Raw genomic sequence first — 25706 nt, 5'->3', positions numbered from 1 at the left:
TCTAATACCATATACGTGATCACTCTGGAGGTGGCTCTCCATGGGATAAACGTACTACATCGTTTCTGTCCAGAGGTGCTTTTATTAACGACGAGGATCGCGAATCCACAAAGAGTGGAAGATGATTTATAGAGCCTCGTGGTCTTTCAATTGACGATCGGTAACGTGTATCAAACGTTCTATCTAGCTGTACTCTCAGCAATATCTTGCGAGCAATCAGCTCCACCCGACATCAACTTATCAATAATGTAACCTTTTTAACCCTTTTCCTTTAATATCTCTCAAGGGCCCCTCATATGTCCAATTTCATGGCTTCTAACGCCAGTAATACACTATAGACCTTCTTTCGATCCATAGAGGACACGAGCACCGATACGCTATCGTGCAAGCTCGTGAATCCTGAATTACTCCCCTGCGGAACAGAAACATAAACCGATAACCAATTGCCTGTAAGCTCCACGGTACCAGCAAGGAGGAAATCCAAGCAATTAACCTGGTCACCGAGCAATTTTCCAATCTTCCAGAGTGGGACATTCTTCACGGTCCGAGAGTTTTTAGTAAGTTTTGCAAGAAGTATATCAATCTCTGTCAACGCATCTAGAGCCGATAATACCTGTGTATCGCATGCTGTAACGTAAAAGTTCTTCAGCGAGGGAGGTCCTTGGTGGAAAGTGAGGTGTGGCGAATTTAAGAGTAACTCATTAAGTGGAAAGGCGTAGTTCCGAGGGATTTGAATCGTTTCACACTTGGATGATGCACATAAGAGTGAATGGACTCGATCATAGGCGGATTGGAGCTTATCCAGGTTTGAGCTATATATCCATAGGGTACAGTTTCCAGAGCTGGACCATTCGAAATGAAAGTCGGGGGACACCAGAGATTCAATTACACCACAGGTTTTTTCATTCGGGGGCTTTAAACTGTTAGTATGAATTTTATCCGATAGGAAACCTGGGATACTGATCGATATAACCTGTTCTATACCATTGGACAAGACGTCTTGAAGTCTGGATTTTGCTTTGGCCACTTCCAGCTCTGATTGACCATAGATGAACAAGGCACCACCGGATGTTTTTGAAATCCAGGTGGATGTCAGTTTCTCAATGGGTCCCACTAGAAATTGGATCACGCCTATAGGCCATCCTCTCACCAAACCAGGTAGGGTTACCCTTTCCTGTATCCCTCCAGACACGCGTTCTACCACGGAAGCAGCAAAAGCATCTACCACTTCCTTCTTTGTACCGAACAAGGTAAAACGTGTCCACTTACCAGTTTTGGCGTTTCCTGGAGCGGATTGTGTGAAATTCTGGGCGCTGTATAGGAAAATACCACTCGTATTCTCAATAAGCCGAGTAAGTCGCGAAGCAAGCGGAGAGGGAACAATGAAACTCCGAAATGTCTGCTGAAAGCTCTGGATAGATTCTTCTATCGCGTAAACTGCTTTTAAAACCCTCTCTTGCAGTTTACTTTGCTTCCGGGACATGTCAGTAAACTGCAAAGCGTAGCCGTTCGGTAGCCTTGTACTGGATATCATTGTAGCCGTAGCTCTTTCTAGGCCTCTTAAAAAACTTCCATTAGGACTAGTTATTGCAGCAAAGCAAGGGCTGTCAACTAGAAGCGTTTTTCTCCTGTGCTTCTTGTTTGACACGGCAAGGGGGAGTTGGAACCCTTTGGGAATCAAAGACTTTGTCTGGATGCACCTTGTGATATGGAAGTCGGGCACGTTCTTGGGTAAGGTACTAAAAGTGTGTCGCGTTCTAAAATACCAGCTCATTGAGCCCTCACATGTTTAATTCTTGGGCGGATGGTGTGAAAAGGTATTTGTATAATGGATTGACCTGCTCATGCGCTCATCGATATGCATCTAGCGACAACCGGATAGTCGTGCATGGAACAGATATGGTAAAATTCTAGTCATATGAATGTTAATATTGTGAGTTAGTTTAGGCTAATTCACGAAGCTATTCGTCTCTTGGAAAATAAAAATAAAATGCATTGAAAGTAAATGTACCAGAAGTTGCCAGCTTATCAATCTGTCTTCAAGGCTTGAAGTATACCATTTACAAGAGTTACTCCGACTTTTGTCACATAATACCACCATGTCTCACAAACCTCAGCCGCACATATTTGAACATAATTTGCAGGATCTCATCTCAGCGCTTGGAGCCATCCGTGTTCACCAATGGTTCCATTACTGTAGATCATAAACTATAGCCTCGGCCCTTATATACGACGATATTTGTATGAGCCACGCAAAAATGGCTCTCTACGCGGTGAGGAAGGGTCGTGTGCCCGGTATCTACAAAACTTGGGACGAGTGCAAGCACCAGATCTTCCAGTTCCCCGGCGCCCAGTACAAGAAGTTCAATACCAAGGCCGAATGTGAGGGCTTCATTGAAGGTGGTAGTAACATAATACCAAAATTTACCCCAAAACAAGTCCAGGAAAGCTGCAGTAGCACCCCGTTCGATGATGGTTCCAACCACCCACCGACTTCTGGTAACAACTTCCACCAGTCTATCAGCAAGCCAAGCATTCCTTTACCTCCCAGTCTGAGAAAGCCACAGATCAGCTCCAGATTAGACTCTGTCATACAAGAATTACAGACCAAAAACTGTACCCACCCCCCATCTCCAGTGCTCAAAATCTGGACGGATGGGGCCTCCCGCGGGAACGGTAAGGTTGGATCCCTGGCCGGGTACGGAGTCTTTTACTCGCCTCAAGACCCACGTAATGCCGCCGTGCCTTTATTAGAAGGTAATCAGACTAACCAGAGAGCAGAGCTTTCAGCAGCGAGACATGCCATCACGGATATTTACAATGAGTTGATGCGAAACGGAAAACTTACCACAAAGTACATCATCGTCACCGACTCCCAGTACACGAAAAATTGCTTTAACGAGTGGGTCTACGGCTGGATGCGAAACAAATGGATGTCCTCCTCTGGTAGCCCGGTGATGAACCGTGATCTTATCGAGCCGATGGTTCCGTTGTTGGCCATCGTCAAGCAGGAGTACCAGACCAACGGGTGGGGTCCGTTCCTGATCGAACACGTTAGGGGCCACAAGGGTATCTACGGAAACGAAATGGCGGACCAGTTGGCCAACATTGCCGTTGACCGGAAGAAACAAGGTGTCATCCGAGCGAAGGTGATGCAAAGCCGAAGTGAGGTGTAGCGGTTATATTCTAAAGCGCTTCACAGATGAATTGTGTAGTATATCTAATCCGAAATCGATGCTAAGAAATACGGTAATGTGATTCAGCGCGATAATATCAAAAAGATAGTGACTCAAGGCATCGGATATGGTAAGGTTATCCATGCTACTATTCTTAATGCAGTGTTTCCCCACTGATAAATTTAAATCTTGACTTGCTCGAGATCACCATAGACCACAAGCCAACCCTCACAACTAAATCTCCAGGGACTGTGATTATTCGCATAATAGGTTAAAAAAACTGTTCCATAGTGGCAAATATCGACGTTCCTGGTATATATGAGATCTTCCAGGTATGTATGAGATCTTCCAGGTATATATGAGATCTTCCAGGTATATATGAGATCTTCCAGTATTGTATACGCAATGGGAACGTCATGCCTCCGAGTAGCACACTCCATAGCTTCCTATCTACTCCAGCTTTGTCCAACTTTTAACCACAGAAATAGAGCACCGCATCTCAAAAGCCATACCATATAATGCTCAGTAACGATATACATAAGAGGTTTATTTAAACGTATAAACTAAAAGACAAGACAAGAAACACCTAAACCATTCCGTAAAAATGCTTGTGGCTTGGCCACTATAAATAATAACAATAATAAAAAACGCTATAGCGCACAAAACTCCTCAGTACAGATACTGCTCCTGTGGGTCAAGAATACGAGGAACCTTCGTCGACGCTTTCTTGTCATAACCGGTTGGAGACGACACAGGGGTCAACCCGAGGGACGATTGATCCGCTGTGGTGGCCATGGTCGCGGCCGTAGCAGTGCTACGGTGAAAACTGGATTCTGTCTGTAACGTGTTGCGGTACGAGTGGTCAAGGTCCGCTTCAGAGTGATCACTGTTGAACTGCGTATCCTGGAACTGGCTTACTTGGGAATGAGACTGGAATGACTTATCCACCTCGGTCGAAAGCAAGTTGTCTCTATCGTTCACCTCACGGGAGAAGTCCCTTGCCTGAAAGTGCGGTTCTCTTGGCGCGTTGCTGACCAACGTATCTGGATACGGCTGTTGACTGCCTCTAACAGGGTTTGGATATAACTCTTGCTGGGAGTGATGAGCATGGTAATACTGCTGGTACTCATCGTTATGTGAGTCTGTCAATGGCACAGCGATCACCCCATCATCTTTACGGTGATAATCACCCCTTAATGATTCACTGGGGGGCAACGAATTCCGGTTGGGTAAGTGTGGCTGAGCCCCAGTGGAAACGTACTGCAACGGAGTGTCGCTCAAGTTCATGTACTCAAGTTTGGAGTTCATTGAGTCCGATCTAATGGTGCCACTAGCACTGGAAGTTCCTTCCCTAATGGTAGGAGCGGTAAGTCTGTTAGTTACTGTGTTAGGGGGGACGGGGGCGACGCTGCCATCAGGACGCTGTTCAGAGGCACCACGGTCCTTCATCAACTGGGACCGGGCCACTGGGTTGGGCAAGCTGGTCAACTGCTTCAAATCGTTGTACCATGCGATCATGGTGTCATACGAGTCGACTCTGAAGACCCAGTTGTGGCCTCTATGGATTATCCCATTTTGCTTAGCATGCAATACAAACTTGAACGTGCCACCAGAACTGGAAGCAGAGGAGTGTTCAGCCACGCTGCAGTCGTATAACGATAACGACATGATCGGAATGGGGTTCTTCTTACGGTCTGGCGACTTGAATTCGTGGATGTAGTTCGACGTCAACACGTACCAACCGCGAGAGTACGACTTGAGGAACTTAGAGCGTCTTTCCAAGTATGAGGACCTGACTTCGAGGTTCAACGGGTTGTGCATGTTGTTGTAGGCGATCTGCGCAAACGCTCTGGAGGGCAAATTTGGGTCAATGAAGTTGCTGTCCTTCGCGACGAAAGCATCCCATTCGAACTGTGGTTCCTTGGTCAATAACCCTGAATCAAGCTTGGTGATGAGAATATCGAATACGGCCTGGGCTTCCATGCCCAAGGCCTTGGCGTAGGCGGTAAGGGCATTTTGGATCTCGATAACCACAATCTTCTCCAATTCCTTACCGGACGTCTGCAAGTTGATATAGGCATCGTGCAAGAAGTTCTCCTCCGTGATCTGTGCCTCAAGGTGCTGCTCCAACTGGCTGTGGATCAAGAACGGATCCATAGTTGGGAGAAGGTTTGCTGGATTCTTCGAGCAGGTGTCGATCGCCGTTTGGTATTGAGACAACAAGTTCTTTGTCTCGTTCACCTGCACTGACAAGTCGTTTTTAAAGTCGGATGCCAAATTCTTGATCTCCTTAATCTTTACCAACAAGTCCTTTCTCAAGTCCTCCAACCGGGGGATCACCAGCTGCGATAACTCCTTGAGTGTCTTGGACGCGTTCGACACGTTTTTCGAGTGGTATTGGGTAAGAATCGATGGTAGGTCCTGAACGGAGCCATTGCCAAACGGTAAAAAGAACTTGGTGGTCAACAAGCTCTCCTGGTACTGCACATCCTGCTGAGCTGCCCCGTGGCCTGAGCTCTGTTTTGGCCTGCTATTGCTCACAAACGGAAAATTGACCGCGTGCTGCAAGCGGAGCTGCTGTCTGACAATCTCCTCGTGCACGCTCACCACCTCGCGCAAGTAGTTGACTAACGCCTTGATGATCGAGCGCCAGCTATTGAATCTGGCGGCAAGAATCTCCGTGGGATTAGAATTCACCGGCAACTGGAGGTACAACGGCGATCTGACGTCCTTCACGCTGCTGGAGCCCGTGGCGGCGACGGTGCTAGTGTTTTCCGTGACATCAGCGGTAGAGCGAATCGACTTGGTGCGCTGCTGCTGCTGTTGCTGTTGCTTCTGTAACTGATATAGCTGGTACTGGTTGTTCTGGGATAGCATTGACATGGAGTGCGACAAGTTATTTGGCGCTAAAGAGTCTTGTTTCGACATTATTCTGATATTTGTCTCTGATGTGTGATTTAGCTGTGTGATTTATCACTGATATGTTTGAGAAAAGCGTCGACGTTTGATGGGATCAAGAGTGACGAAGAGGAACTAAAAGATGGTCAGGTTTTTGCTGCCCCTATCTCTTCCTCCCAGGTGGCCAGTGCACGCCCACTCTTCTCGGCGCTATACCTGCTCTCTGGCGCGCCGCAATGTGCGATCGGGTCGGGGGGGTGTGGGTGCCGGATGCTCTGGGATAATTCATGACGTCATTTTCCCGAGTGGCATGAGAGCAATAGAAGAACCACGGGAGTGCCCGGGAAAAAATTGTTATACTAAAAACGGCATCGATAGTTTATACGCTATATGTTCGAGTTTTCGGATGAGTCAGAACATTTAGTTTTCCTTGGGTAGAACTGCTACGATTAATTAAGCTGTATATATGTAAGAGGGAAATATGACCCCTGTTTGAGAGTAAAAATAACCACAATAAGACTAGCTTACACTAACAAGAACTTTCAAGAGAGGAAACTGCAACACCCCTTAAAAATATTCTTGATCATAATCCGGACCATATTTCCGGTAAAATTCCTATTTTGAAAGCTGAGCAAAAAGAATGATAACAAGCTTGACCCAGTGGAGTGAGATTTAATTTTTATACCATGAACAACGAGCCATATATTTGAAACTATGTATCAGTGGCGGGGTTTAATATCCGTAGAACAAACTTCTCCATTGCTCTAGATAATCAATCATTGAAGAATTCATTGAAAAGTCGTAGGGTCCAAGCCTAAGACTCATACTTGGATGAAGTATTCCCACCTAATCGGCTAGCTAAAAAAATAATACACTTTCCGTTTTGAGAAAGCTTCTAAATGGCGGATTTCAAATGGTATAAATCCAGATTCATCCGTCCGTACACCTGTTTAAACTTTCCAACACATTCCATATCTCACCCGTGTTGTTCATCTAAGTCATTATTACCTCTAGCATAAACACTCCAGAGAGTCATTTGAACGAGATTTTGCTCGTGCTAGCTCATCCCGGAAGCACAAGCTATCCTTTCTCCGTGGACCATCACATTTGCCCAAGCATTCCTTTGCACAACTCTTCTAACGGGCCATAGTCCCTACTCTTGATCAAGCCAAACTCTTCCACAAAAACAACAAAATGCTTCAAACTGGTGTTTAAGTGGCTTCCCAAGCCCAACTCTCTGATTTCGTCAAAATGGTGGCAGTAGATGTGCGCATACACTCTGAACAACCGCTTGAACATCGTCTTGACTAACGTGTCAAAGCTGCTCGGGAAGGGCTGCCCCATCTTAGCAGGGAACACGTTCTCATCGTCAAAGTTCTGCTGGCACCAGGACATTAACTTTTCAATGTACTGTGGAGCTGGCAACGGATACGGCTTGGAGTTTGCTGGCGGATCCTGCCACAAGTATTCATATTCCTGGGTCGCCAACATGCGCGGACACGTTTCGGGGGAGCAAAATTCTGTGATGGAGCCGTACAACATGTTTAACTGGTTGTAGAAATCTACCACGTGCACAGCGTACCATTCCTGGAGCGACTCATCGCGAGGCAACTTCACTGCCTGCTGCAAGGCCGAATCCGAGCCTAACGACTGCTCCGCGTACGACCGGATTTTGTTGTGAGAGCTGTATGACGGGTAGGCGGCGGAGCGAGACTCAGACAGCTCATTCTGCAGATATGCATCTTGCGCGTGCGGGTTCTTGAAGGCACGGGTTGTCTTCAATGTGTGCGTGTTGCTTAGATGGCTGAGTCGTTAGTATGTTCTTGTGGACAGGGGCGAACGGTACTTACAGATTCTGGAAGAAGGACATTTCGGAGATATATTTGCAGGGTTTACTTCAAAAAGAGCTTTGGTCTTGGGCTGATGAAACACTGGTTGCTTTTACTTTCGTTGTGCGTTTGTGTACGTATTTCAGCAAAATTAAAGTCGTGTTGATAGATTACCATGTTCAGACGTACGAGTCTGCTTATGTAATGTGTCCTTTTTTATCACGTGCTGTATTGGAAATGACACGCATTTATTAGTTAGCGCTGATAACTATGATTTATGACGCAGAATATCTGAACCTATTTTGGGAGAAAACCAGGTTTAGCTTATGAAGTTAGAAGAATGGGAGCCTATTGGAACATGCCAATTGGGAGTATATCAAGCTATAAAAAAGGTGTATAATTGGGATGTATCTTTATATCCCTCGAAGCCGCCTTGAACGAACTTTGAGGTATACGTACTGATCGCCATGCGTATGGCATGGAAGACAGTTCCCGCACGCTTATTCTGGAAACTAGCAAGGACTGAGACGCATAAGGTGTCTAGGCCCCAAGAGTCCAAGTCACAAAGCTCATCCAATGAATAATGTGTTAAAGTATATTAAATATTTTTATTGTTAGATAGTAAGGCGTTCTTAAGGGTTTGTAGACAGAATCCAGCTTGTTGTACGTCCGTAAATACAATGTCTCACTCTTTATCCACTAATATTCCCAACACAGACCACTACTAAAACCCGAGTTGTGAATGTCATAAATAAATTATCACCCCCTTAATAACGATTCTCTAGCAAATTGCTTTAAAGTTCCGGATACTAGGGCCAAGAACGAGTCCTCGGTTCTCCAAAATAAGCACTACACCACCCAAGGAGACAGTTTGGTAACCAGCACCCATACCATCTTGCTCACAATCCACAACTATATGTAATTTGCATTTAACTAAGTCATCAAAATGCTCTTCAAGCGATACATGACTTACAAAAAAAATCAATATCGTTTCGGTAGCTATCTCATGAACCAGTGGCTGTATGACCGTCAGTTTATCTCGAAGATCAAATCTTCCATTGGGTTAGATAATGTGTAGTTGACAGAACAGGTTCTGTTCTGATGTTTCTCGAGGCGGTCCTCAGCCATCGCTGCGTCTTGAGCACTGAGTTTCTTCAAGGGTATGATTTAACGGATTCGTTTGCCTGTATTATTACTCCGCTTGAGAGAGACGAACCGTGACCTGAAAATTCGGGACATCTATTCATGAAAATAAAATGAAGCTTATTGACAGAGTAGAGATGAGTTATACCTGAGCAGCTAATCATTTAGGTGAGGTGTTATTACGAGGGCCACAAATAGTCATAGAATATCACGAAGGTCCAATCAGAACGCTAGAAAATTTCGATGTTATAGAGTAATTCCCTTATCGTGAGAGCTATGATTTTTCTCCCTTTTAGTACGATGTATCGTCTGTCTGAATCCAGAATTCTGGTTTCAAGTTATTTGTAGTGGTACTGGTGGGTGAAGCTTCCAGACCTAACGGATAGTTTCGTGACACATCACCGAGTGACTCGATTTTGCTACAGTATCGCATAGCCCTGCATCTGGGAGTTAGTTATGATCATCAGCTACGCTTTGAGAGCTTTCAATTTTTTTTTTCCTCCAATAGAATATTGGCTCCGTGGCTCTTGTGTCTGGCTCAATTTAAGTTTCCCATGCCCATAACCCTGGTCAGTATATCGGTTTTAGAAGCAGAGTTACCTAGTGGACCATATTTGCCTGTTTCCATTGGAACAATCAAAAGGCTCGTGTATGTACTTGTTTTATCGTTGTACGTTAACCCTTTGTGCGCGTCGTATCACCCCGTGATATTTGCCCGTATGGCTCAGCCATTCATTCGTAAATCAAAGGGCCGCTCCCCTAACTATTTCATATATTGTCTTTAGAAAATAGCCTGGAACGGCTTAAATGGGCTATTTACCCCTTAGCTATCATACAAAGTCATTGCATCATGCTAGTAGGTTTGTCGATGACTCCCTGGAACCTGAATGAGGGACTTAAATAGTGGCTTCGGTTAAAGTACATAATGAATTCGATTTCGTCAAAATACCTCCATAGGCACCTGTAGAGAGTGAGAGCACTAGCTATCGTTACTCTACATTGATTCCCCTCCAATCTATATAGATAAACCATCAGGCAATAGCGGGAAGTGCGACTGGCAGGCTCTACTGCGTAGGGGCATATTATGTAAGGGCTAACGGGTATACACGGCTATATCATATGGTTTTTCGTTAGTTACGCCAAAGCGCTAGTGACAGTAGAAGGAGATTATTCATTGGTGCCAAAGAACACATGTGGTGCACAGACGGTTGGCAACACTACGTGCTCGCGTAACTGGCAGTTTCATTCGAGGACATTGGCGGCCGTAATAATTTTAGGTTGCTCCAATTCCACCACTCCTCGTAAATGCAGGTTAATAAAAATTTGACGAGTGTTTCTTGCACGAGCCGCATATATGGCTCGTGCGGAGTAACGTACAAGCTAGAGATTGTTGGAAATTTGAATCAGTACCTGCACCGGTAAGCCAAGGCCTTGGGGATTACAGAGACAGACAAAATAAGAATACAAAGAATGCAAAGCTATGTTCTACTAGCCGTTACGAGGAGACATTCCTGGAAGTGGCCGAATATCTGTATAAACAAAATTATACATGGATTTAAAATAGTCCCTCTTACTACGACTAAAATTGAACGCCTCAACTTTAAAGCTAGAGTATGGAAAGTGTATCTGAAGTCTGGAATCCGGGAGTTTTCTCTTCCGACCTACCTTGCTTTGCCAGCGTAGGTAAAACCAGGATCGCGCCCGCCATAACAGCATACGTACCTACAAGAACGGGTATGTTATGCAGCCATTTCAGCGCCCTTCAAGGATGTGCAGACCTAGACGCAGGAAAAACGCCCCATAGCATGCGTAGCAGAGTGGTCTACGCCTTGCCCTTATCCACATCCCACAAGTCGGCACTGATCGTAGGTCCCAGTTTGTTAAATCGCTGTACTCTTATGTATCACAACCAAATATAATCGTCTTATCATTATGCCAGCGTAAGTGTCTTTTTTAATGCTGTGAAATGCAAAGCTCATCGCACTATAGCTCCATGGAACCCTTGCACTGGTGAAGCAAATTCCGTATCTTATCTTAGGTCCAAAGAGGATTAAATCGCATGCGTAAAATGTAATGTCGCCAAAACTCTAACTGCCAGGTGTTTCAGTGTACTATTATCGGAATTTTTTTACACTGGTGTCGTGCGCTATTGCCAAAGAAACCTCCCTCTTTGCCTTTCTCTGCTCTGCCCCACGTACAGCCCGTTCTTGGGGCCCCTCCAGTTGCCTCAGAAGGTCCGTAGCATCATCAATAAGGGACAAAGTGGAGGAGAAAAACTTTTGTTAAACACCTGTACTACATGCCTTCCTTTGACGAGCACAGGTCCCTCCAAAGCTCAGACACAGGCTATCTTCTTGGCAAAAAGGGAAGCGCATGTGTAGTCTCATGAGAGGAAAGGCATGGGTTGTTGAAATGTGCATTAAGCCTGCAGATTCGTATACCTGATCTACGTCCTCGGAGCTATAAGCAATTCCATCATGCATAATAAACCCGGGGACTCCCCAGATATCATGTGCGTCTTGAATCGAATGCAAGGTGACTTATTTTTTTCTGTCCCTGCCAGGATTTCTGGTTTAAATAGATCCCATCGCCTCCAAAATTAGTGAGGTCAGATCTTTCTGAAATTCCACTGCAAATATCTCCCGTATAACTCACATACTTCTGCCATGTCCGATATCATGTATCCCACCACGTATCCTCCGGGGATTAACGCCAACTCCCACCTCCACGATAACTTCATTGAGCTGGCGCCATTTGAGAGAAGGCAGTTCAATGGCTTATTCGAAATGCCGGGAACGGCTTCGGAAAAGGGATCGCCCGTATTCCGGAGCAAAATATGTGCTATTACGGAGGACAACAACATGGTCACCTCGCTCCACCCCAAGCTCAGCTCTATCCACGAGTGTTTCCAGTATATGATTCGCTTACACGCCAAGAAACGTTGTTTTGCGACTAGAGACAGTCCTGACAGCGACTACATCTACCGAACGTACGAGGAGGTGGGTGAGGCGCGCGACCGCTTCGGTTCAGGGTTGGTTAATCTTATCAGGAACATTATGGGGATCGATGACCACCAGTACCGACTGGACGATAAGGATGATTTTGTTCTCACCACCCTTCTTCCTAACTGCTACGAATGGTTCATCGCCGATTTGGGCTGCATCTCGTACTCCATCTCAAACTCGGCGTTGTATGGGACATTGAGCCAGTTCGACGCCGCTTACATTTTGAACTTGACCAAGTCGCCGGTTATCATTTTATCCAAGGATAAGATCCTTTCCACGATGACCATCATCCATGAATACAAACTTAGCTCGATCAAGGTGTTGATTGTCACAGATTACGCCTCGGCGGGAGATATTCCACTCTCACAGAGGCAATTGGCGGAAGATTTGTCAATCAAGTGTTTCACGTTTGCTGAAATCTCGCAGATGGGAGCCAAACATCCGCTTGATCACTTGGCTCCGATCCCAAGCGGGATCTATACCATTTCCTTTACCTCGGGAACCGTGGGCAATCCTAAGGGCGTGGTTTTAACCCATCAAAGTGCGTGTGCCTCCCTTGCCACCTTGGTGACCATTTTCACCACTTCCAGCTCCAAAAAAAGGCATGCTCCTGGCCTGGAATACAGTGTGTTATGCATTTTACCATTAGCTCATGTCTACCAGAGGCTCGTCTGTGTGTTTGAGCTCTTTATGGGTGCCACCATCTACCTTCCGACAATCTCCAAAGATGTGAAGCAGATTTTGGCCGATTTGGTGGCTGTGAGGCCCTCGCATTTAGTCGGGGTACCACGTATCTTCAATCGTATCGACGCAGGCATCACCACCAAGATACAGTCCCTGGGCTGGATGACAAAATACTTGTACAAGAAAACCCTTGACTACAAGAAAGAGAAATTCAAGGAGGGCCAGCCGATGACTAACCACTGGTTGTACGATCGTAACTTTACCCAAAAGATCAGAACTTCGCTTGGACTAGACAATGTGCAATTGTTGGTTACTGGGTCATCTAACATGTTGCCAGAAACCATCAGGAGATTGAGATCCTTGTTGAACGCCGATTTCATCCAGGGGTACGGCTTGACTGAATCCTTCGCTTGTGTTACCATTCCGTTTGGGGAAGACGAGTACCTGCCAGTTAGCTCGGGGTACATTTCATGTACCACTGAGTTGAAGTTGAGGGATAAGGCTGATATTGACTTCACATGGGCAAAGAACCGCTCTGGTGAAATCATGATTAGGGGTCCACAAATCAGTAAGGAGTACTACAGAGATCCAATCAGAACGCAAGAGGCTTATGATGCTGAGGGGTGGTTTTTCACTGGTGATATCGGGCGTGTTGACAAGAGCGGCAGATTGGAAATTGTGGACAGAGTGAAGAATATTACCACCTTGCACGGAGGCTACAGCCTTTCTCCCGAAAAGGTCGAGAACGTGTATTTGCAGTTTAACCCCGGTCTTGTGTCTCAGATGTATGTCACTGGCAGTTCCACTCACTCATTCTTGGTGGGTATTCTTGTTCTTGACGAGCAGGAGTGCTTGGAATTGCTTAAGCGTTCAAATCAACCGAAATTAAAGAAGGTGGCGTATATGAACGAGACTAACATGAAAGAGTTGAACGACAATCTTGAGTTGAGAAAGTACATTTTGTCCGAGATAAATTCTCGGGTTTCGGATTCCAAGTTATTGAACAAGTACGAAAAAGTGGGCAATATCCACTTGTTCTTCAATAATGGTGGCCGATATGCCAAATCCAGGTCAGTGAACTACGGGTTTACAGATGAGAACGGGTTATTGACTCCTACGATGAAAACCAGGAGATATGATGCCAGACGGTTCTTTGACGTCGAGCTCAAGAACTTGTACGAGCAAGGAACAATCTGCAATGGCATCGTGTACAATAAGGTGTAACTTATGATTATAATTAGATATATGCCCAGATTGCTTGTACACTATGTATAGAGATAGCTTTGATGATCACCGAATCTTCAGCTCCAAAGAGACCGTTTTAGAAGGGGACATACTGAGAGAGAGATGGGGTTATTTGTATCCGACACATATAAGTTGGTGCGGCGTATAGCTAATTCATATTGTATGCTTGGCATGCAAACTAATGCCTGGGGTCAGCCAGACCTGCACATACCGGGCCCGCCTCGGGAAGTAGAAGATAACTAGCTCCGAATGAACTGGAAACTAGAAGTTGGGGCGTACTCGCCTTACAGCTGTGTTTTTTGTATAGATATTTGTCGATGTGTATCCATGGGTGTAGTATTGGCGCAATAAATCGAGACGTTTGATCATGGCTGGGTTCTAATGTGTATTTTGAATATTGAAATATCTGTAATACAAACAGTGGGGGATGAGTAACGCTAAAAGGCGCTCTACTCCGATCGATGATGCATATGTACCCTAACGCAGTTACTTGACGCCTCGCATAATTATTATCGTCACACACGATAGCCAGTGTGCCTCAAAGTAGAAGTATGGCTCTACACAGCCAGAACCCTTGCGACATAGATTACACGGCTATAGCAAGTGGCGCTTAACCTGAAGAGCTAGGTTTCATGCGTTGTCACTGAGACCATCTAGCCGGTCCTTGAAGATCGTAGCCTCGCATTTAGACCCCGCTTTCAGACCACACGACTTGGTAATTGTTCAAGCAACAGGCGTTTGAAGGACTTGATGCTATAAATGGATAAAGATAGATGGAATATTAAAAAGATATGAGAATAAGAGATCCAGGGGCGATGCATCATCGTCCCAACCTTTACAGCATCCATCTATTTATACCAACCCCCGGGAATAAGGCCTCTCTTTCCCTTTCACCAACTCCCTCCCCACTTCAAGATGTCTCATAAAACATTCCCGAGTACCTTTCCACCACAGTTGGACGTGACCAAATGCTCGACCACTACTGCCCTTGTTACCTCAACTCCGTTTAACCACAGTTTGTTGAACGGCCTTTATGAAATGCCCGAAACCAGCAGAAAGAGTGGATCGCCTACTTTTAGGAGCAAGATCTGTGCGAAAACCCCAAACAACAACTTGGTCACTGCCCTCCACCCCAAATTGAAATCTATTTATGATTACCTCGTTTATGCCATGAAGTCCCACTCGAAGAATAACTGCTTCGCCTCTAAGAGCTCCCCAGAAGGGTCTTATGCGTTCAAGACCTGTGCCGAGGTCTCAAAAGTCATTGACGACTTTGGATCGGGCTTGGTGTCTATCATAAGGACAATATTAAAGATTGAAAACCACCAACCTGGATAGCAAGATAAGGATGATGTTATCCTCAGCATGTTTGTTCCAAATTGCTATGAGTGGTTTATTACCGACTTGAGCTGTATCGCCTATTCCATTATCAGCACATCTCTCTATGAAGCCTTCAGCCGAAGCCATATTGAGTATATTTTAGTCGTGACAAAATCTCCTATCATGGTTTTGTCTCATGATAAGCTTTCAACCATCTTGACTATCATGTACGAGCGTAAGTTCACGTTCTTGAAGTGCTTAATCGTTTGTAATCGGAGTTCGAAAGATGAAATTTCCTCCTTTCTCTTGCAACTAGCAGATGAATTTGGGATTGAGGTGTACACTTTTGCCGAGGTTAAAAAACTCGGCGTTTTACTGCGGGCTGAGCATATTATCCCCAAAACAAACACGATCTACACTATTTCATTCACTTCAGGAACTTCCGGGAATCCAAAGGGGGTGGTTTTGACGCATCAAAGTGCCGTTGCGAGTTTAGTTTCGGTTGCTTCCACCATCAGAAGGCCAGACCTTGAAGGATTATGTATCAACAATTTGAGAGCATTATGTGTCTTACCGTTGTCCCATGTCTTCCAAAGACTCAACTGTTTGTTTGAACTCTCCTATGGAGCAACAATCTTTCTTCCTTATAATCAGACTGACCCAAAGCAGCTTATGGTTGACTTATACGAGGTGAAGCCGACACACATAATCGGGGTACCCCGTCTTTTTAACAGAGTGGAAGTTGGGATAGCCAACAGACTTGAATCCCTGGGATGGGTTACTCGATTAATTCACAAAAGGGCACTTAGGTATAAGAAGCAAAGGTTTATTAAAGGTGAGCTGCTAACTAACCATTGGTTATACGACAAGAACTTTACCCATAAGATTAAGACCTCACTTGGGTTGGAAAATTTACAGCTTTTGGTCTCTGGATCAGCTCATATTTTGCCGGATACCATAAGTAAATTGCGATCCATGCTCAACGCTGATTTTGTTCAAGGGTATGGCTTGGCCGAGTCGTTTTCGGCCATAACTATCGGTTTTAACGAGGATGAGTACCAGCCGGTAACTTCAGGTTACATTTGTTGTACCACTGAGTTAAAGCTAGATGATTGGCCTAATATCGGGTTTACGTGGACGAAGAACCGATCTGGTGAGATTCTCCTCCGCGGCCCCCAGATTGCCCAGGAATACTACAAAGACCCTCTCAGGACCCAGGAAAACTACGATGCCGAGGGGTGGCTCCATACGGGTGATATCGGCCAGCTTGATAAACATGGGAGGTTACAGATGATTGGCAGGGCGAAACATATTATCACTCTCCCCCTGGGGCAACTTATCTTCCCGGAAAGGATTGAGAACGCTTATTTACAGAGTCTGACATTTCTATCCCAGATTTATGTTTATGGGAATTCCTGTCAGTCTTACTTAGTAGGGGTTCTCGTACTTTACGAGAATGAATGCTTGAGTCTCCTTCGATCCTGCTCCATTCTATCATTAAGGAAGATAAGCTACATGGATGAGACAAATATGGCAGAGCTCAACCTGAATTTGAAATTAAAACGGTACATTCTTTCATATATTAATGGAAGGGTTACGACTTCAAAGACATCCGAATGTACCCAACTCGTGAAGAACATATATTTGTTCTTTAACAATGAACGCAATATAATTTACGAAAGAAATCGGATGGATAATAATGGATTCACTGTGGCAAACGACTTGTTAACCCTGACCCTTAAAATCAAAAGGAAAATAGCCCCGGTATACTTTGAACTGGCTCTCCTGCAGATGTATAAGGAGGGAGATATCTCTGAATGAATTTGATGCGAGGTGTGAAATTAGTGATTTTTACACCACGTATATATATAAATATAACCTTCGACGCATGTATTTATTTACATGTATTATATTTATCATATGAAATTATGACATCAAGAGTAACTAGTATAAGGAAACTGTAAACCCTATTATGGACAATTAGGTCAGGAAGGCTTAACTTTGGCTATTTTCGTTCTCAACGACTATGAGTAGCTCATTGTAAACCCAGGCCGCATCCCCTACTTTGACTATCAGCATTTGTTAACTTCCACCAAGATCTGATGACGGGACGCCCAGTGGTATTGTGCAGAACCCCTTAGAATGTTCAAACAGGGCAACATAACTCGGTTAATATCATCACAGCTATCCCGGTCCTTATATTTGCTAATTTAATATTTCCTATCAGTCCCGTTGCTTGTGTTTCCTGTCAGAGTGTTGTAAGGCATTGGAACACTTTCGTAGGATTGGTAGATACTGCCTCCTGTTTATCTCGTGACTGATCCCCACCTGCTCTAACCAACGTATCGAGATCCGTTCTGCATCGAATAGTGAAAAGACTCCTGACTATTTAAGTGCGTATGAGCGGTGAGGCACAAGGCACTCCGAATTTACGCCGCCTGTTCCAGTAAATGCGTTTGTTTTAAACTTTCAATAAAATTTGAGCCGTGAGCCAGTTATCGGATGAAGGTCCCGGTTAGTCTCTCCACTGGGTTAATACCCTTATATCACCTCGCCTACAGCCATTCCCTTAAGGCTATAACTTCTCCTAGGAGTAGCTGTTGCTCAGCCTGGGTTAGATCCAAGTCGTTATTCCATAGACACTGGTTATTTATAGCTACTTTTAGCTGTTTCTGACATTTACTCTAGCCGATTTTATATCGCTAATTCGGCTGGTTAATGCCCCTAAAGGAGATAATTTGTGTGTTCAAGTAAAAGTATTTCCTGCCCGCACCGTTTCTCTACGTATTCATGTCACGTGTGCAGGCGATATTCCACTGTATTGAATCACTTCGACAGAAGCCAGGCGGGGGTGCGTCATCCCGAAAAACAGTTATCTTGCATGCCAGCCTTTGTAGATTCACTAGGTCTAGCCTAGTGCACGGGTTCGGTGCATCAATTGGAGGCAAGCGAGACCAGGGCCATAAGGCCAATAGATAGTATACCAAAATTGGCGATCGAGAAATCTATCACTTCGGCCCATTGTTTGTGCGTTTACCGTCTCTTAGGGCCATCCCTGGTGGATACCCCACCATCCAGGACCATTCTTACTGGCACCACCCTTCTAGAGCACCAGACTACCGCTTTCTGCCTGACTATAACCTCATGTCTACGTCAATCGAACTCGGTGGGAGGTGCAGTGACGTGTGAGAAAGACGCTGGCGGACTGCAGTATGTGCGTTCTACAACCGCCCAACCCTCCAGATCGCACCCCTTGACAACGATCCCTGTACAAAGGAAAATGTCCCCTCGAAGCTTAGTATCTCGCCTTAGATCGTAAATATTTTGTGGCAGTAAAACAGTTGTCTCTGTATGGTGCATCCCTCTAAACCCCTCATTACCGCCCGATTCGACTCCTAACTCAGCAGGCTACTGCGTAAAGACGCATGTGCCATATATAGCTGGGCGTTATGCAGTGCTCTAATCTGCTTTTCAAATCATCTATAGCATCCAAGAAACTTTCTTGTCATGGGAATTCACTTGGGGGAACTCCGTATTGTATATAAACTGCCAAAGATCCAGGTTTGTAGCAATTCCCAAATGCATATGTCACCAACTATCCTCTTTCAATGAACTATATCGTATATCCAATCACAACACCTCCGTCGATAGATGGGGGAAAGAACTCCATTGATGAGGCACTCACCGTTGTGTCTCCATTTGACCGCGAATTGTTGAATGGGCTTTTTGAAGTGCCAAAGACACAGTCTAAAATTGGATCCCCCACCTTTCGCAATAAGCTCTGTGCAAACACCCCCAACCATCATCTCGTCACAACCCTCCATCCAAAATTGACATCCCTTTACGACTATTTCCAGTATGCCTCTAGGCGATACTCTAGGAACAGGTGCTTTGCGTTCAAGGATTCAGCTACTGGCCCATATGGTTTCAAGACGTATGCGGAGGTGGCAAAGATTCGCGATGAGTTCGGCTCGGGTTTAGTACACTTAATCAAGCAAAAATTGTTGGTCAGAAACCACCAGCTTAAAATGAACCGAGAAGATGAGTTTATCTTGACGATTTTTGTCCCCAACTCGTACGAATGGTTCATCACCGACTTGAGTTGTATCTCCTATGCCATCACTAACTCCTCGCTCTACGACACTTTAAGTAGAAGCCACATTGAGTACATTTTGTGTTTGACCAAATCTCCTGTAATGGTTTTGTCCCATGATAATGTTCTTAGCATTTTAACCGTGATCAACGAGAGCAAGGCTGCTTTCATGAAGTGCTTGATCGTTACGGACCGAAAGTCGATCGAGGAATGTTCCTCCTTAATCCTCCTGTTAGCCAAAGATTTGGGTATCACACTTTATACTTTTAGCGACATCTGTCGTCGGGGGGCCTCGCAGCCTTTAAATCACATCGTGCCACGGACAAACGAACTCTACACCATCTCTTTCACCTCTGGATCAGTGGGGAATCCAAAAGGGGTAGTATTGACGCATCAAAATGCCATCTCAGCGTTGGTATGTATATTCTCCGCGGCCAAGAAGCCAGTCTCTAGGGGGGTACATTGGGAGAGTTCTCGGGCGTTGTGTGTCTTGCCATTGTCCCACGTTTATCAACGGATTATTTGTTTCTTTGAGCTATGCGTTGGGGCCACCATCTATTTTCCATTCAATCAGGGAGATTCTCGACAGATCATGATCGACATGTATGATGTGAAGCCGACGCATTTGATTGGGGTTCCTCGTCTTTTTAACAGAGTGGAGGCGGGGATCGCTGCTAGTATCCGTTCTAAGGGGTGGGTAACACGGCTAATCCATAAAAGGGCAATCGAGTATAAGAAGGATATGTTCCTCATGGGTGAACCGATCACAAATCATTGGCTCTACGATAAGGCGTTTACTCAGAAGATCAGGGCCTCTCTCGGGTTAGAACACTTGGAGCTCTTGGTCACTGGATCTGCCTTAATTTTACCTGACACGATCAGAAAATTGAGGTCCTTACTCAATGTCGGGTTTCTTCAAGGCTACGGATTAACCGAGTCGTTCGCCTCCGTCACTATCGCTTTTAACGGGGATGAGTTAAATCCGGTGACATCCGGGTTTATGTCATGCACCACTGAGTTTAAGTTAAAGGATTGTGATGAAATTGGCTTTACATGGGCGAAAAACCGATCCGGTCGGATTTTCCTTCGTGGCCCGCAGGTAGCTCAAGACTATTACAAGAACCCCATCAAAACCCAGGAGAATTACGACATAGAAGGCTGGTTTGACACAGGAGACCTTGGTCATCTTGATAAAGAGGGACGGATGCAAATTGTCGACAGAGTAGAGAATATTATTACTCTCTCACTGGGGTACTACGTTTCCCCCGAAGAAGTTGAAAATATCTACTTACAATCCTGTCTGCCTTTGCTTACCCAGATGTATGTCTATGGTGAATCCAGCCGGTCATTTTTAGTGGGAGTGCTTGTTCTCAACGAGAATGAATGCTTGAATTTGCTCCAAGAAGGTTTCGTCCAATCCTCAAAATCCATTAATTATATGGATGAGACTAACCTGAAGAGGCTTAACCTGGATGTAAGGTTGAAGAGATTCATTTTAGCTCATATTAATGGAAAGGTCGTCGCATCCAGGTTAGCAAAAGGTTTTCAGCAAGTGAAGAATATCCACTTATACTTCAACAATGACAATAGTGCAATTTACCGCAGAAATCAAATGGAGAACAATGGGTTCACCGTAAAAAATGGTTTGCTAACCCCGACGCTAAAGATTAGAAGACAGGATGCCAAGATATTCTTCAAAAATTCGCTCAAAAAGATGTATAACGAAGGTGATATTTCTTGATGAGACATATGACCCCCCCAAATTATAAGGTCAACCTAGTATGCAATATGAAATACATACGAAGCCTTGTTTTAGTGTGGTTAGGGTAGGAATTGGCACGAAAAAGAGGAATACCCCTAATCGTTGATGGGGGAGGCTGTCATGTCAAGGTATTCAAAAGTGACTACGATTTTCGCTAACTGAGGGATCACATGACAAGGATTAAAGAGGTTAGCTTATAAAGAAAAATAAAACACAGCATCTAATACCATTATAGCCGCTCCGTTCCTTTTTTTCAGGCTCTTATACATAGTGCAAAGTGTAAATATGGGATTGTGCTATCCCCAACCAAAGCCTTGCGTTAACCATCGATTAGTAATCCACAACAGTACGATACTAATAGCTAATCTGTATCCGGCGCCAACAAAGTACATGGAGAGACTGTGAGGAACCTTTAATCTGCCGAATGATTTAAGAATTACAAGTACTCTGCTCGAGCAGGCTATGTTATAACCTAATGGTATGTCTAAACGTATCTGTGGTGGGGGAGGGTGGATTATCAGCCCATCAAAGTTGGGTTGAATTCAAACGCCGGTAAACACTTACGCAAGGATTCGTTCCCTGTAGAGCATGGGACGGACATAGCTTAACCCTACACCTTCCACGGTGAACAGTTACCAGCGCTACCCAGGAATAAATAAGCATCTCCTGGTCACGTCTGAAATGAAATCAACCCCGCCTATAGTTCCTACTGGTAATGAGTATACCTATTAATATACGATTGACTTGGAAAAATAGCTGTTTTACCTCATAGCTTGGCAAAGCCCCCACCGGCCACACACGATGGTATTAGGGTTGCACCATTAGATGATTGGTGAGATTCAGGAACCTACAAGACAATTAGCGTTACAGCACGTGCCTATTATTGTAGAGAGTTCCATAGTGAAATGTTTCACTAATGCGTCGTATACTTACCTAGTGTTTTTGTCGAGGCTACTATAGTATTTGTTTCACTAGTGTATCAGATACTTGCTCTAAGTGCTAAATCAAGTAGCCTGTTAGGTTAAAAAGTTACTTATATATACAGGAGTTACTTGCTGTTTTGTATAGTTTTGTTCTAAGATGTTTATCCTTGTTTTGGGACTCTAAGCGGACTAGTCAAATCTCTCAGTTGGTAATTACCAGTAGGCAGCATAACCATCCATAGAGCATCAGTTACCATGTCCGAACTAAACCCAGTTTGGAACGATAGACCACCCAGTCGGGGAACCAGTCAGATTCTGGTGAATCGCTGATAAACCCGTTTAACGAAGGCTGTATATTGTAATCATCGCTATTGATCCTACTAACCCGAGTTCAGATCTGATACGGCCTGTTTCCTCACGTAAGAGAAATTTTTACTTTAACTCTCAACTCTTTTGTTTATGAAATGGAAATTTGATCGAATGAGCATTTCTATCCGTCTCCAGAATTCTTGTGTTAAACTAGAATGCTAGGACTAGGGCCTATACGAGCTCTCATAGGGGGTCGTGGTGCGCTAGTTGGATTTCGGAAAATGAAGAAATTGGAAGAAAATCGGATCTTTGTCATCGCAGAGATTCGGGGCGTTGGTAAGTAAAAAAAGTCGAGGCGATCTAGTATTGCAGATCTGTGTCGCCCCAAGGGCTTGCTCTAGCAACCAGGATTTCGTATGCCATAGACCATGGTGTACTAGTCAAAGAGCCGGTTATGCAGCTGGCTGGGGTGGACTAAAACCTAGCGTCATGACAAATTACTAGAATTTCATGCAAGTTAAGACAGATTCGTAAAACTTCTAGATCTATAGCTGGGTAGCGTTGCACGGCTAGCTAGGGGTCAAAAGCAAGTACATGTAGTCTAAATCGCCTTGAAATATTAGCCTTGAGAAAGTATGTGTATCTTATCACTAGCACTAACAGCTACGCTTCTGGTATCATGGCTATTCCCTCATAAGTAACACATGTGTAATATCCATATTTGAGTTTATCACTCATCTTCCAACCTAGCTGAAGGAATACGTGGAAATCTCTAACAGAACTCTTCACCTTATATTGTTAGCAACTCCATGGTAACTGGCGCCAGGTACTGCTTAGTGGGGGTATCGGTTCAAAAACTATTAGAGAACTCAAAGAGGTATGCACAAAGAATATCTTATACCTCGCTTGCTATAAACTGCGCTCGTCTTAATTCCATAGAGTATTGCTGCCTAGCTCGAACAGTATATTTGATAGCATAAGATGGGCGAAAATGAACCATTTAGAGGTCTACAAATGTAAGCAGCTCTATTTACTAAATAACAATGAGGTATGTAGGTATAATGGGGAACTTTGTTGAGCTAAAACGTTTATCCAGTATGCTTACGGATTGTCTATAGCAGCATATCATTGTCATCCTACGGATAATTGATTCCTGCGGCATAAGTTATTATTCTCAATTTAGTTAGGATGTAAATATTCATCTACCTAACTGACACCATTATCATGAAAATGGTGATACACGGAGCCGTGCTGAAGAGGGGATACCCCCAAGCTAATCGATCTAAGGAATCTCTGTGTCTCTTATCGATTACTATGAACAGAAGCAATTAGTGAATCTCTTCCAACTATAATCAACAGTAAGATATTCCAGTTAGAGCTGGATTGGCGAGACTACTAGACTATATAGAAAAAGACACACTTGAGGTGACAACAATGGCTTCCAAAGGGTTGGAGAAGTTTCAATTGCCCTGTAGTTTGAAAACTAGCTCAAGAAAGAATCCAATTAGATCCCCCACAGAGTAACAGATGTCAAGTGGCATTATTGGAGACTTTGCCACGGATGAGTGATTGTTGAGATTTCGTGTTAGGTACCCATTGCTGATGGAAGGCTGATCTACATTCATCAAGGTGCTCCAAATAGGGTACTTTTTTTTTCCTATAGTCAGAATTTTTGTATAGAATGATACCTCTTATCTCCTAAATCCCTTAGTTTCTTGGTTGACGCCTGTAGAATAGCATTCTCTTGTACCGGGCACTTTGTGGTAAGGTTCTGCAGGTGCCTCATTTCTAAATGAGGCTACATGTTCCCCATTTTGAGTGAGACATAGCTTCATCAACCGATCTATATAAGAGCCGACTGACCGTTTCCTTTTATATCTATCTCGGATCTAGGGATCAATCAATTCTACCCTGTTACATCATTACCTACGTAGATATACTACATGTTTAGTTTCAAGTCGTATCGCATTTCTAAAAACCGCGCCTACCAGACAATTTCAATGGGCCAGTTATATTTCCAAACCATAGACAGGTCGTAATTGAAGCCCTTGTTCTCTATTTCCTGGTTATTTTCCCTCAGGAGATTGGCCGAATCCTGTTTTTCGCCCGACATCAGAGGGTCGTATGTGTGACGCGCAAGTAGCCAAATTCAATCTTGCTCCGACGGAGTTCCGGTTCTGTAATTCTGAAGTGTTTTTTCTCTCATAGGTGCATACAATATCTATGGCTCTCACAATCATCGTTGCTAGTCTCGTGTAAGCTAAGCTACCAGCCCCGAGCTGCCGTTGCATCTCCCAGACCTCTGGTCTGAAATTGGACCAGGAGGCTTGCTAAACTCTTAGTGTGTATTCGTGCAGGAACATGCCCGACTCCTGTCCCACACGACGCTAACTGAAAATTGAACACATAAATATAAAACAGCCCTCTTCTGATGTTGATCTGTCGCGATATCGCTATACTGTTGCACCTCCCCAGGTAAACCTACAAGTGACCACCTTATTCTTCAAAGCATTGGCCGAAGTTTTTCCCCTGGTCTATCCTGAACTTGGCCATGTCTATGGTTTTTCCTTTACCGGCTCTCATACTTTTGTGCGAATCTGATTTACCCTTGGAACGGGACACACTTTACTCCCTGGCTCCTCGCTCCCCCGACAGTTGTGTCTCCATTGAGAACTAGTGCCAGGCATATGTTAATGCATACTGCAGCGTGAAATTGGCTTTTCTAATTGGCGACAGCAGGTACGCATACATATTGGGAAAAATAGGCTTGGAGAGCGATCCCTCCTCTAGTTCTACAGCGAACGCCACATCCATAAGCAGCAGGGCCGAAGCGGCTGCAGGTTACTCTGAGGTTACACTGCAGGACGATTATTAGCTCGAAATGCGCACTAGTGGCATGCGCTTATCAGCTATTGATTCGCGCATGAATGCATACAAAAGTGTGCCCAACAGAGGCAAAGACTTCAATAGTAGTCCGGCCATTTCCCGTGTGCGGGTTTCATTGCCCTTTAATTCACTTGGTGGCTTGGTGAACAAGAGTTCACTGAAAAAAAAGAAAAGACAGTTGGAATTTTCTAGAGCAAAGGGTTTCTGTTCAAGGTGGTTTGATAGGCCGGCAAAGCCAGTGGTTTTTCTGTCGGAGCTGGGTAGTATGATCCCTTCCAGAGGTGGAAAAGAGGAACCACTCCTTTTCTAATAAAACTCATCGATGTTTGAGATAAGTTTTGAATAGAGTCACAAGTGCCATCTGTTTCCTAAACGCAGAGGGCTTAGCACAACCAGGGCTCCACGTTTAGTTGTCAGATCTATCAAGAGTTCA

At 44.6% G+C, this 25706-nt stretch overlaps 7 protein-coding genes across 7 annotated transcripts; 3 read left to right on the top strand and 4 right to left on the bottom strand.

The window, feature by feature from the left end:
* Positions 1 to 5: 5 nt before the first annotated feature.
* Positions 6 to 1815, bottom strand: BABINDRAFT_82588 (uncharacterized protein). Its single transcript, XM_019132766.1, has one exon. It carries the CDS (start codon positions 1772 to 1774, stop codon positions 293 to 295), a length of 1482 nt encoding a protein of 493 aa, XP_018988563.1. The 5' UTR covers positions 1775 to 1815; the 3' UTR covers positions 6 to 292.
* Positions 1816 to 3793: 1978 nt separating this feature from the next.
* On the bottom strand, positions 3794 to 6216 carry BABINDRAFT_159671 (SLM1 family PH domain-containing protein). Its single transcript, XM_019127809.1, has one exon. The coding sequence runs from the start codon at positions 6102 to 6104 to the stop codon at positions 3846 to 3848; it is 2259 nt and encodes a 752-aa protein (XP_018988562.1). The 5' UTR covers positions 6105 to 6216; the 3' UTR covers positions 3794 to 3845.
* A 546-nt stretch (positions 6217 to 6762) lies between these two features.
* Positions 6763 to 7944, bottom strand: MOB1 (Mob1p; the record flags this gene model as incomplete). The annotated part of the gene is made up of 2 exons (XM_019131080.1): positions 6763 to 7869; positions 7925 to 7944. The coding sequence occupies 2 exons, from the start codon at positions 7942 to 7944 to the stop codon at positions 7176 to 7178; spliced, it is 714 nt and encodes a 237-aa protein (XP_018988561.1). The 3' UTR covers positions 6763 to 7175.
* Positions 7945 to 11608: 3664 nt separating this feature from the next.
* BABINDRAFT_159670 (uncharacterized protein) lies at positions 11609 to 14119 on the top strand. Its single transcript, XM_019127808.1, has one exon. It carries the CDS (start codon positions 11713 to 11715, stop codon positions 13957 to 13959), a length of 2247 nt encoding a protein of 748 aa, XP_018988560.1. The 5' UTR covers positions 11609 to 11712; the 3' UTR covers positions 13960 to 14119.
* A 776-nt stretch (positions 14120 to 14895) lies between these two features.
* On the top strand, positions 14896 to 21304 carry BABINDRAFT_11524 (uncharacterized protein; the record flags this gene model as incomplete). Its single annotated transcript, XM_019126875.1, has 4 exons — positions 14896 to 15267; positions 15319 to 15564; positions 16186 to 16552; positions 18952 to 21304. The coding sequence occupies 4 exons, from the start codon at positions 14896 to 14898 to the stop codon at positions 21132 to 21134; spliced, it is 3168 nt and encodes a 1055-aa protein (XP_018988559.1). The 3' UTR covers positions 21135 to 21304.
* A 3127-nt stretch (positions 21305 to 24431) lies between these two features.
* BABINDRAFT_159668 (uncharacterized protein) lies at positions 24432 to 24654 on the bottom strand. Its single transcript, XM_019127807.1, has one exon. The coding sequence runs from the start codon at positions 24625 to 24627 to the stop codon at positions 24454 to 24456; it is 174 nt and encodes a 57-aa protein (XP_018988558.1). The 5' UTR covers positions 24628 to 24654; the 3' UTR covers positions 24432 to 24453.
* Positions 24655 to 24826: 172 nt separating this feature from the next.
* Positions 24827 to 25706, top strand: BABINDRAFT_159667 (uncharacterized protein). Its single transcript, XM_019127806.1, has one exon. It carries the CDS (start codon positions 25269 to 25271, stop codon positions 25581 to 25583), a length of 315 nt encoding a protein of 104 aa, XP_018988557.1. The 5' UTR covers positions 24827 to 25268; the 3' UTR covers positions 25584 to 25706.

This window comes from Babjeviella inositovora, assembly GCF_001661335.1.
Source record: "Babjeviella inositovora NRRL Y-12698 unplaced genomic scaffold BABINscaffold_1, whole genome shotgun sequence".
In the NCBI taxonomy this organism is placed as follows: domain Eukaryota; kingdom Fungi; phylum Ascomycota; class Pichiomycetes; order Serinales; genus Babjeviella; species Babjeviella inositovora.
This window is presented reverse-complemented; position numbering and strand designations above follow the sequence as displayed.

Coding starts and splice junctions, on each gene's coding strand:
- BABINDRAFT_82588 (XM_019132766.1), bottom strand. CDS start 1,774: ATGAGCTGGTATTTTAGAACGCGACACACTTTTAGTACCTTACCCAAG.
- BABINDRAFT_159671 (XM_019127809.1), bottom strand. CDS start 6,104: ATGTCGAAACAAGACTCTTTAGCGCCAAATAACTTGTCGCACTCCATG.
- BABINDRAFT_159670 (XM_019127808.1), top strand. CDS start 11,713: ATGTCCGATATCATGTATCCCACCACGTATCCTCCGGGGATTAACGCC.
- BABINDRAFT_159668 (XM_019127807.1), bottom strand. CDS start 24,627: ATGATTGTGAGAGCCATAGATATTGTATGCACCTATGAGAGAAAAAAC.
- BABINDRAFT_159667 (XM_019127806.1), top strand. CDS start 25,269: ATGCGCACTAGTGGCATGCGCTTATCAGCTATTGATTCGCGCATGAAT.